Raw genomic sequence first — 11,334 nt, 5'->3', positions numbered from 1 at the left:
CATGCTGGAGGCCTGGGTCAGGGAGCCCCAGGGGCCCGGGCAGGGGGCAGTGCTGGTACCTTATCCTGAAGGCTACTGCCCTTCAAAGTCCTCACCTCCAGGAGGGGTGCTCTTCCTCTCCTCTTCCCTCATCACCTTTGTCATTCTTTGATGTGCCCTGCTCATCCCCACACCGAATTTTAGGGCTTTCTAATTCAGACTTGCTCTCTTTAGCTGTACAGTACTTCTAACCCTGAGCAAATGAGGGAATTAAGTCAGAACATAGAGAGGGGCAGACTTGATAGAGAAGGAAGTAGGAGGGGGCCTATTTTGAATGGTATGCCAGAGTCTTGGTATTTAAGGTCCCTTCTCCCTGAAATTTGAGGAGACACACCGGATGGGGGTTCTGAACTCTGAATTAAGGGACAGAAGCCAGAGCACAAACCCGTACCCCTCCTCATGTAGACAGTCATTTCAGGGCTTGGAATGGCCTTTTCTTGGAGGGGGAAGAGAATAAGAATCACTGCAATGCCCCAGGGCTGGACTTGGATGAGTAGGGTTAGAAATCCAGAATTCCAGCCTCAGGCCCTTCTGTCTCATTATAATATGTTCTAGTTAGGCTAATATTTGGTCCTCTGTGCTGTAAGGATCTCTCAGATACTGCCTATGAATGCACTTTGGAAAGTTTAAAAGCACCAAACAAATGACAGGGATTGTCAGTGGGGAAGGAGTGTGATTATTTTAGAACAGGGCTGTAAATTTGGGAGTCAGTGAGAATGTCTCAAGTCCTGGTGTAGGCAGTATGTTGCAGGGTCTGGCTGAATGTCATAGATTTTGATATGTTTGTGAAAGCCTGGGTGTATCATGGCCAGGTCATGATGGAGAATGGTGTGCAAGTTTCAGGAAGGGTAGTTTATGGGGTTAGTCCCTGGGTAACAAATGGTCAGGAAGTGTATGTAATAGTCTATCACAGGTTCAGGAGGTATATAATGCATTTTTGGTGTGTATGTTGGGGTCAGGGACATGTGTGTCACTAGTCCCAGTGTGTATGGAAGTCAGGGTCTGACATAGACTATGTGTGTGCATCTTGGGTTTGGGTTTATTTAGAGTTTGAGGTATATCACTGGTTGAAGTACGTATCAGGTACTGATTTATGTGAAAGTGAGATTTGTTACTTATATGTGGAGGATGTTCAAAGAGCCATGTGCAATATTATTACTGCACAGTAAGCTGGTGTATATGTCATGAGAAATCCTGTCATGGGGCTGTGAGTGAATCTGGTGGGGATGGGTAGGGAGCAGGGACCAGTGACTCAACTTGCAATGAAGTAGGACGTTATATGCTGCCCCCTTCAGCGGGTGTGTGTGTGTGTGTGTGTGTGTGTGTGTGTGTGTGTTTCCTGTCTGTTCAGGGAGTAGGGCCTGGACCACCACCCAAGTTTTAGAAATACCCCCTTTCTTGGGAATCTCCCTTAGCATTGGAAAAGAGGTCCTACCCCAGTAACCACATACCTTTTTTCCTGGGGCGGTGGGGAGGATTCAGCAGCTGACTAGGCCCCCTCTGGGGATCCTTGGTTGGGCAAGATTGCCTTCCCTAGCTCTGACAGCGCCTCTTTCCCCAGCACACACGTGTCTCCGGTGGGGGGTGGGGTAGGGGGAAGGAGCTTCCTGCTAAGACAGATCTAAGTCAGGGCTTAGAACTTGGCTGGGCTGGGGGACCAGGAGCCTGGAGCGTCCCCCTCCCTCCAGTCAGTGTTTTCAGGCCGAAGTCAGAGTGTATCTGTCAAAAATAACCTCTGGCCCCAGCTGCTCTGACATTTCACCAGGGGCTGAAGCCCAGAGTGGCAAGAGAGGTTTGGGGCACGTTTGGGAGGTAGTTTGGAGATACTGGGAGTCTCCAGAGAGGAGAGCACCCTCCTCCATCCCTTCCTGTGGCTTTGGCTTCCCTGCTCACTCCTGAGCACCACACCTGGGGCTGGGGCATGGGTGGGTGGGTGGGGCGTTTCAGTTCCTGGTCCCCGTAGGCCTCCCCTCCTTCCAGGTCTCTCCAGGCCCAGCCTGTTTTGTGTCCGTCTCTCCATCCCAGTCTCTCCCAGGCTCTCCCAGTCTCTGTCTCTCTTTTGTTTTTCTCAGCAGTCCTCCCTGCCTGCCTGCCTGCCTCCCTCTCTCGCTCAGCTCCCTCCCTCTCCCTCTTCCTCTTCCCTGGCTGGGAGGGGGCGGGGCCGGTGGGGGCAGCTCCACCCTCTGCCCGCCCTGGGGCCTCATTCTGAGAGAGGCTCCGTGAGCGAGCGGGGAGGCCAGGAAAGAAAGGGAGGACAGGCTGGGAGCTGGTGGGCGCTGCGTGTGTCTGTGCGTGTACGATTGCGAGTGTGAGTGAGTGCCGGGCCCTACCTCGTCTGGTGCCCCGGCAGAGGGGCCTGGTGGCCGGGGGTGGGCGGGGGGGCTGCTTGGAGGTAGAGGCAGCGCGAGGTGGCGGCGGGTAGAGCCGAGGAGGAGGAGGAGGAGAGAGGAAAGAACGGAGCAGCCATTGTTGAGGGAAACCTTGCAAACAAAGAAGGCTCCAGACTCCCCGCGGCCCCCCGCCCCCCAGGCCGGCCCCCTGGCCCCCGGCCCCCGGCCCAGTGGCCATTGTAACTTTCCCCCGGGGCTGTGGCTGCCGCGGGGCAGGCCCAGGCTGTGCGTGCAAGTCTTTGTGCGGCCCACGGAGTGGACCTCCTAGCCAGGCCTGTCTGCCCCACTCAGGACATGAGCGGCTGAAGTTGGCCCCCTCTCAGTTCTCGCCCCTACCAGGGCCCTGGTGGGCTTCCAGTCGCTCCTGCACCTCTTCTGGCCCCCTCAGTTCTCCCAGGTAAGTCTGGGCACCCTACAAGCTTGTAGGGGTGGGTAGAAGGTCCCGTGCCTGGCCCTGGCCTGGTATGCTTGCTGGGGGAGAGGTGCCTCAGCTCAGAGAGGCCAGGGCTCCCAGGCCTGCTGACCTCTGGTCAGACCCAAAAGGGAGGCTGGCTGGTTACCATGGAAATGCCCAGCTGGAGGTGCCCCCCATCAGCCCTAGGATGCAACTTACATCCTGGGGAAACTTTACTAGTTCTGGGCTCTTGCTCTCTTCTTCCTCCTGAGGGTTCCCATATTGCTAGAGGTGGGAGGGGGGGCTGTGTCTGACTCCCAAGGCTGGATAACACATCCCTTTCACTCCCACCCCCACCTTTCTCCCTCTACCCCTGCTGCTGAGGACAGGCGGCAACAGGGACAGATGGTCTGGGTGATGTTCCCTCCCCTTCTCTTCTCACTCCCAAGCCCGTGTGCTGGGGCCACTGGGTGTTGCTCTGCCTCTGGAGAGACGCTGAGGTGTTTTTGTGTCCATTCGCTAGAGATGTAAATAGAGGCCATGGAGCTGTGCATTTTTGCCCCTCATAACTGATACCCAGGCCCAGACAATGCCTATCAGTTCACTAGTGAGAGAACTTGAAGCTCTGAAACTTCTTCCAGAATTAGAGAAGAGTCCAGGTATCCTGTCTCCCTTTTTAGGGTTTGAGCTGGTCCATTTCTTCAAGTGGTCCTGAAACTGAGGGGCAAGGGCAGTGATGCCTTTGGGGGAAGGATGGTCTAGTTAGGCTCAGGTATGGTCATCTAGACTCTTGGGTCCATTGCCCAGGCCTGGCTTCTGGTGAGCTGGGTGAACTGTGGCTTCCTATATGGCCTGGTCTACCTGTCTGTGGAGTGGGGAGACTTGGGGCTGGGTGGGACTGTCTCTTTCCTGATGACACAGGCTCCTCATTCAGTGCAGACAGGCATGTGAAGGCTGTGTGTGCTGCACTGGGAGCATATGGATGTGGCCTGCGAGAGCTCATGCATGGGGCGAGGGCCTGTTTTGGGCACACTGATCCTGCCTGGGGCTACTGGGTTCCAGCCCTTGGTAGGCATGTTGGGGCGAGCTGAGAGTAGAAGCCTGCTAGGCAGGATGAGGCACACGCATGTGCAGGCACACACAGGCTCTGACTCTTGGCACCTTCAGGGACTGTGTAGTGTAGGCCCCTCTGGGACCCTCCTTTTGCCCACATTGTGAGGAAGGTTCCCTGAGGAGAGAATTAAATGACACACATTGGCACAGGGTCTTCCTTTGTCTCCCCCCCCCCCCCAAGGAACAAAGATTTTGTGTCTAAATTGGCAAAGAGGCTTAGACACAACCAATATAGCTACCCTTCCAAATGCAATCAAGTTTGGGGACATGAGGAAACAGCTATAACTGGGGTCAGGACTATTGGAATGGTGCCTCAGTTTTCCCTCACCTTGGAGGGAGGGGAAAATAGTATTGCAGGAGTACCTGGCTCATACCCAACTATGAATATAACACTTTTTCCAGTCAGTTACTCCAGGACCTGAGTGCATCTGGTGAGGGGAGAGGGGGGACATGTGCACATGCACAGAGAGAAGTAGAGATCCCTGTCTAGTTACCACTTGCCTCCTAGACTGAGTCCCCCTGGAACCTAGCCTCCTTCCCAGGCCTCCTCTTTTCCTTTTGTAAATAGAGTGAGATCCAGTGAAGGCCCCTCTTCCTCCCTTCTGCATTGTATGTCTTAGAAGACAAAATGGGTTGAGGCTTTGGGTTTCTGGTTTGGAGACAATACTAGACTAGTGGTGGGTGTGGGAGAGGGGGTTGGGCTGATAAGGGAGTGGCCGTTGGTGGGGGTGTGTGGGTCAGAAGGCCCAACTGGTTATCTGGTGGGCTGCACCCAGCAGGCACCCACCCCCCTTTATCTTTCCATCCCCTGTGGAGGAGGGGCAGGGAGTTGGCCAAATCCCCTTCTTTCTCCCACAACTTGATCTCCAGAGGTCAACAGAAGGGTAGAAATACTTCAGGATGTGGAAATCAGAAGATCTGGGCTCAAGTCCTACCACTGTGATATTTGCAAGTCCTCCTCAGCTTTCGGTTACCTCATCTGTAAAATGGGAATGTTACAGTTTGCTCTACTATCTCACACCATGGTTGTCATGATTGAACAAAATGTAGTTGAGACCTGATTGGTGTGGCTCAGTGGATTGGCAGTCTGAAAGGTTGCTGGTTCCATTCCCAGTCAGGGCACATGCCTGGGTTGGTGGGGCCAGGTCCCTGGTTTGCGTGTGAGGGCATGTGGGAGGCAACCAGTTTATATTCTCTCATACATCCATGTTTCTCCCCCTTTCTCCCTTCCACTCTCTCAAAACAAATAAATAAAATCTTAAAAAACAATAATGTAGTTGAAAAGCGGGGGTTATTAAAATTGGATTCTAATGCTTGGGTATTTAATTTATTCTATGGTATTGACATTTCTTCCCAGCTTCAATTCTGTCATCCAGACCTCAGCCACATGAAGAAATAAGGTCTTGGGTTTTGGGGCTGGGTACTTCTAGCTTCTTAATAAAACAATATTGGAGCCAGATTTAAAAGCAAAGGTAGGTGCTCCCTAGGGTAGTCCCCCTCCCCTAGTTCACTCTGGTGGCTCCAGAAGATGAGTCCCTGTTCACCCAGTCTGGCTAACTTCAGGAGGCTCCCAAGAGGGACTCAGGTAACCCCTTCTTTCTTTCCCTTGTAGGTTGTTCCTCCAAGTCATTCAAGCTGTACTCACCGAAGGAGCCCCCGAACGGCAACGCCTTCCCCCCCTTCCATCCCGGCACCATGCTGGATCGGGATGTGGGGTGAGTCTTATTCACTTCTCATCCCTTTTCCAGATGGGATCCTGCCTAAAAAGGGGAGGGAGTGACATCCCCTGATAATTCCTGTCTTCCACCCCCATTCTCATGGTCTTTTCCCTTACACAGCCCAACTCCTATGTATCCGCCTACATATCTGGAGCCCGGGATTGGGTAAGTGGAGTCCAGTGGGGTGGCGCATACTTCCCATTACATGGGTGAAGGCAGAAGTGGAGGGTTTTGGGGAGGCTCTACTCCTACTAACCTCCCTTCTTCACTTACCCCAGGAGGCACACACCATATGGCAACCAAACTGACTACAGAATATTTGAGCTTAACAAACGGCTTCAAAACTGGACAGAGGTATCCAGAGGAAAGGGGAGGGAGAGGGCCATCTGGGCACCACTGTGGGATGTCTTCTGATACACACAAACACCTCTCCCTGTGCTCTTAGGAGTGTGACAATCTCTGGTGGGATGCTTTCACAACTGAGTTCTTTGAGGATGATGCCATGTTAACCATCACTTTCTGTCTGGAGGATGGACCAAAGAGATATAGTGAGTGGCCTCTGGGGGTTCTGCCAGTTCTGCTATGGGGGTATATACCTCCTGTGTCTTTCCAACGTCTGGGAGTGGGTATTTGTCCCAGGGTATCTCTCGGCAGGGGTGGCATCTGCCTGATCCCTTTTGAGGTCCTTCTGTTCTGAAGAGTTTATTACTTCTCTACAGCCATTGGCCGGACCCTGATCCCACGCTACTTCCGCAGCATTTTTGAGGGGGGTGCTACGGAGCTGTATTATGTGCTTAAGCACCCCAAGGAGGCATTCCACAGCAACTTTGTGTCTCTTGACTGTGACCAGGGCAGCATGGTGACCCAGCACGGCAAACCCATGTTTACCCAGGTCAGCAATCCAGATGGATGTGGAATGTTGAAGCACCTGAGTTTGATTCCCTTCCTCCTTCCCAAAATGTACTCAGCTGTTCCCCAGGGAGGCATAATGGGGCATGGCCAGATAAGAAGGGAGGGCAAGTGAGCCACAGCATTAAGCAGGCATTTACTGAGCTTGTACATGACCATATTCTGGGCCACAAGAGCCTGCCCTCATAGCAGATGAGTGCATCACTAGCTTCATGGGAGAGGACAGGATTGGTTAAGCATTTCGACTCTGTGTGTGGGTATGTGTAAGGGTCAAGGGTGTAACAGGTATGTGAGCAGATGGTCCATGTTACATACCCAGATTTAGGTACAGGTGGCAGAAGTATATGTGGTGGGGAAGTTTTGAGCAAATGGGGAACAGGTATATTTTTGTGTATGGGGGAGAGGGCAGATCTGTGACAACCTTGTCTCCAGGTATGTGTGGAGGGGCGGTTGTACCTGGAGTTCATGTTTGATGACATGATGCGGATAAAGACATGGCACTTCAGCATCCGGCAGCACCGGGAGCTCATCCCCCGCAGCATTCTTGCCATGCATGTGAGTGTGGACAGAAATCAAGGCGAAAGGGGGAGGGCAGACATTGGGAAGGGGGGAATAAGGTCTCTCATTTCCTGACAGTTACCTTAGACCAGCAGTTCTTAACCTGTGGGTCATGACCCCTTTGGGGGTTGAACGACCCTTTCACAGGGGTCGCCTAAGACCGTGGGAAAACACATATATAATTACATACTGTTTTTGTGATTAATCACTATGCTTTAGTTATGGTTGGGGGTTGTTGGGGGTCACCACAACATGAGGAACTGTATTAAAGGGTCACAGCTTTAAGAAGGTTGAGAACCACTGCTTTAGACGGTTGGAATTTCTCCTGAAAAGTGCATTTAATAATAGGCCCTCTTCTCTTTCAGGGGTGTCCCAAGCTCAGATGATAAGGGCAGGTGAGCAAATGCAACCCAGGTGCTAGTATTCTTGTCTTTCTCCCCCTCTAGGCCCAGGACCCCCAGATGTTGGATCAGCTCTCCAAAAATATCACACGATGTGGGCTGTCCAATTCCACTCTCAACTACCTCCGAGTGAGTCTGATTGCTCAGTCTGCCCCTCCCCTTTGGTCTGAGCTCTTGAGTCTCTCCTGACAAACCCCTTCCTGGTCTACCCACAGCTGTGTGTGATACTCGAGCCCATGCAGGAGCTCATGTCCCGCCACAAGACCTACAGCCTCAGCCCTCGTGACTGCCTCAAGACCTGCCTTTTCCAGAAGTGGCAGCGTATGGTAGCACCCCCCGGTGAGTGCCTTATGCCTGTACTTGCTCTTACCAGGATCTGATGCATCCCACAAGGCTGTATCTCTTATTGCCTCATGAATCCCCTTCCTTGCTCTTGGGTCTGCAAGATTGGGATCAGGGTAGGCTCAGGCTCCTTAGGGGCCAGAGAGGGGAGCCAGGCAGGGGCCCAGGACCCTGCCCCACCTACATCTCCTTTCCCTGGCACAGCGGAGCCCGCCCGGCAGCAGCCCAGCAAACGGCGGAAACGGAAGATGTCAGGGGGCAGCACTATGAGCTCCGGGGGCGGCAACACCAACAACAGCAACAGCAAGAAGAAAAGCCCAGCCAGCACCTTCGCCCTCTCCAGCCAGGTACCTGTAAGCATCTCGGCTTTCTTCTCTCTTCTGGGCTCCCCCACTACTGACCCTTGACCCTTGACCCTGTCCCAGTGTGAGCTCACCAGCAGGCATAGAAGCAGAGACGGTTTTCCCAGTGTACTCTGCCAGGATGGGCTGACTCCTATTACTGATGAGAGTGGTTGTTAGTCACATATGTGGTTTTGATCACACAGGCTCAGACATAGCAATATAGATATAAAGGGACAAAGTCAACCATAAGAACATACGGACGTTCAGGACAGACGGCTTGGGAGCACACAGACCATCAGAGACACAGACACTCACACTCATAGAGGGACTTGCAAGCTCATTGTGTGTACATCTAGACTATATGGACATGCACATGCACACACTTCCCCCATTGGTGTTTTTGATCTGCTCCTCTTTTGCATGTGGACAGAAGTTTAGGAGCCCCCTAAAATTTTGGGGAGATGGACTAGGGAGCTAAGGGAGTAGAGTGACTTTTCCCAGAATCTAGTGGATGTGCATTAAAGAATATGACGCTCTGCAGTCCTTCGGTGGGAAGGATTCCAAGGGCTGAGGGTGTCAGAGGAGTTGATGTTTTAAATTGGGGTATGAGAAGGGGGTGGGGGTGTTGAGTTTTCTGGGTGGGTATTGGGGCTCTGGGGGTTTCTGCTGCCCTGGGCTGGGCGAGCCCCTGCCCCGATTATGTTTGGGGACCTCCGCCACTCTCAGGATGTGATGGTGGTGGGGGAGCCCACCCTGATGGGCGGGGAGTTCGGGGACGAGGACGAGAGGCTCATCACCCGGCTGGAGAATACCCAGTTTGACGCAGCCAACGGCATTGACGACGAGGACAGCTTTAACAACTCCCCTGCCCTGGGCGCCAACAGCCCCTGGAACAGCAAGCCTCCATCCAGCCAAGAAAGCAAATCGGAGAACCCCACATCACAGGCCTCCCAGTAAAGGCCTCACCGGGGCCACCCAGCGCTCCACCTGCCTGCCCCACCCCTTGAAGCCCCAGGGAGCAGAAGACAGAATGAAGAGACTGAGCATCTAAAAAGGGCAGCCTCCATCCATCCACTTCAGGGAGGAACTGGACTCTCTGGGGGCAGATGCCAAGATTTGCCCCGTAGTGGTTCTGGGCTGGGCCTGGCCTCTGCAGAGCCTTTTGGGGGAAGGAGATAACTCATGTGGATGCCTTTGTGGACCCTGGGCCTCTGAGAAATGTCCTAACCACCCCCTCAGAGCATTTGCCTCCATCCTCACCCCAGGTCTGGGTTCCCCATCCTCCTGACTACACACTTCAAGCCTAGGGTTGTCTACCCGCACAGCCCTTAGGGACTTAAAGTTATGGGGATTGGTTGAGCGCCCCTCCCCCAGACCCTCCCTTAGGTGGCTGATCGTAGAGGGGTAAAGCTCTGGGCTCCTCCTCTCTTCCACCACCTATCCCAGCTCCAAGTTTTTTAAAAGATAATATTATTAAAAATGTAAGTTTAAAAAAAAAAATCACTCATGTCCCCCCTCTTCCCCTTATTAAAAGTCCAGCTACCTCCCTATGCCTGGCAGATGGGGGGTTTAGGGCCCAGGTGGAGGTGAGTGTATGGGTAGGATAGGGGGGCTATACATTACCATTTTATATAGTTTGAGAGCTTCAGACCAAGGAGACACTTCGCCATCTCCCCTTTTCCTCTGGGATGACTGGAGTTGGGGAAGGCATGCCATGGGGTAGGGGGCCGTTGATTTGTAACAGCTCCTAGCTGTTGTCTCTGTTTCCCCATCCTCCAGGACTCTGGCCTGCCCTCCTAGTGCTTGTAACCCCCTCAGTCCCAGCGTGCCCCCTCCCCCCCATGTGTATATTCTTTACAAGTCCTCCACTAAAGCAGCTGTCTTGGATGGGGGAGGGGGAGGCTCCCTCCCTTAGGGAGTATGGAGGGAAGGAGCAACCTTGTTTGTCACTGTGTTTTTTGTTTTGTCTCAGTTGGGTAGGCATGGGATCGGGGAAGGACGGGTTCATCCATTCTCTCTAGTACTCTTCCTCCAGTCCCTCAGATTATACACATCTAGTCCTCACCTGCCCTCCTCAGAGGGGAAGGAGCCACTGAGGATGTCCCACCTCTAAGCAGGGAACAATGGGCCTCTGGTCCCCAGCTGAAGTAGAGGGTATTCATCTCCCAATATCCCCTGTGGTCCTTGTTCTCATAGAAGGAAGGGGAGAGCAGCCAGAATCCTCAGATGTATTTCAGTTGGACATGTAGAGGCTCTGGGCCCAGGGTGAGACCAAGAGCAGGGTCCCATGAATCTGGACCCAGCTCCGGCTTTGTTGCCTTTTCCTGTGGCAAGTTCCAGAAGCGTCAGTACCACCTCTCTTCCCACTATTGTGGATTCTGGGTCTCTCCACACCCTGTTTCCTTCACTCTAGTTGCCACTGCTGGGAGGGTATCGTGTCAGGAGCTGAGGGAAGGGGTGTGGAAGGTGAATGTCCCACCCCAACTGTAATGCCTTTTTTTTTTCTCCATTTGAGTCATGTATGGTACCGATCAATAAAGAGACTTTTCAGTTTGAGTGTGTCTTGGTTGGTCATTGATGCCCAATAATGACTCAGCCCAAGACCGTCTTTGTTCCTCCTTCCTGCAGTCCTAAGACCAGTCATTGGGGAGGAGGTATGGATTGGACTTGTGGATTCCCCTTCTCCTGCCTCACATTTCCCCTTATTCTTCTGGTGTTACTCCTCAGGTGGTGTCCCAGCCTGGCCCCTTCTCCCTTAAAAGTTGACTTCCCAGCCCCCCACCCTGCCCCTCACTGTCCCTCACTCCTGTCATGGAGTTGTCAGACAGGTGGCCCTCCTGAGGCAGGGTTCCTGGGATAGCCTCTCCTGGATTAGGCTGTTGGGGCGTGGGGTGGGGAATGATGTTCTTGCCCAGGAGGGTACTCTGAAGGACGAGCTGTGGTTAGAGTGCCTGGGAGGCTTGGTCAGTGAGATTCCTGCCCCTACTGGGGAGGCCGGCCAGCCCAGCTACCTAGGCGAGGAAGTTGGAGAGTAGCCGAATTGTTGATCTCCTTGCTGACTTTGGGCGAGGGCATGGAGGGAAAGAGGAGGATGCCTAAGCGCTGTTGCTAGGAGACAGCCTGAAG

General features: G+C 53.3%; 1 protein-coding gene across 3 annotated transcripts; it reads left to right on the top strand.

Moving 5' to 3' along the window:
• The first annotated feature begins 2,738 nt into the window (after positions 1-2,738).
• On the top strand, positions 2,739-9,875 carry LDB1 (LIM domain binding 1). Of its 3 annotated transcripts, none has more exons than XM_090278468.1 (11): positions 2,739-2,826; positions 5,549-5,651; positions 5,775-5,819; positions 5,933-6,008; positions 6,100-6,202; positions 6,374-6,546; positions 6,996-7,118; positions 7,568-7,651; positions 7,738-7,861; positions 8,069-8,211; positions 8,935-9,875. In XM_090278468.1, the coding sequence occupies exons 2-11, from the start codon at positions 5,632-5,634 to the stop codon at positions 9,163-9,165; spliced, it is 1,122 nt and encodes a 373-aa protein (XP_090134594.1). In that variant the 5' UTR covers positions 2,739-2,826; positions 5,549-5,631; the 3' UTR covers positions 9,166-9,875. The 3 variants fall into 3 exon arrangements, with proteins under 3 accessions (XP_090134594.1, XP_090134593.1, XP_090134592.1); XM_090278467.1 differs by having other exon boundaries at positions 8,069-8,217; XM_090278466.1 differs by lacking the exon at positions 2,739-2,826 and having other exon boundaries at positions 5,560-5,651; positions 8,069-8,217.
• Positions 9,876-11,334: the final 1,459 nt, after the last annotated feature.

This window comes from Furipterus horrens, unplaced genomic scaffold (genome assembly GCF_987537825.1).
Source record: "Furipterus horrens unplaced genomic scaffold, mFurHor1.1.pri manual_scaffold_5, whole genome shotgun sequence".
Classification (NCBI taxonomy): Eukaryota; Metazoa; Chordata; class Mammalia; order Chiroptera; family Furipteridae; genus Furipterus; species Furipterus horrens.
The sequence above is the reverse complement of the archived record's forward strand: the minus strand, read 5'-3'. Positions and strand labels throughout refer to the sequence as shown.

Coding starts and splice junctions, on each gene's coding strand:
- LDB1 (XM_090278467.1), top strand. CDS start 5,632: ATGCTGGATCGGGATGTGGG. Junction 5,820..5,932: donor TATCTGGAGCCCGGGATTGG/GTAAGTGGAGTC, acceptor CACTTACCCCAG/GAGGCACACACCATATGGCA. Junction 6,009..6,099: donor GGCTTCAAAACTGGACAGAG/GTATCCAGAGGA, acceptor CTGTGCTCTTAG/GAGTGTGACAATCTCTGGTG.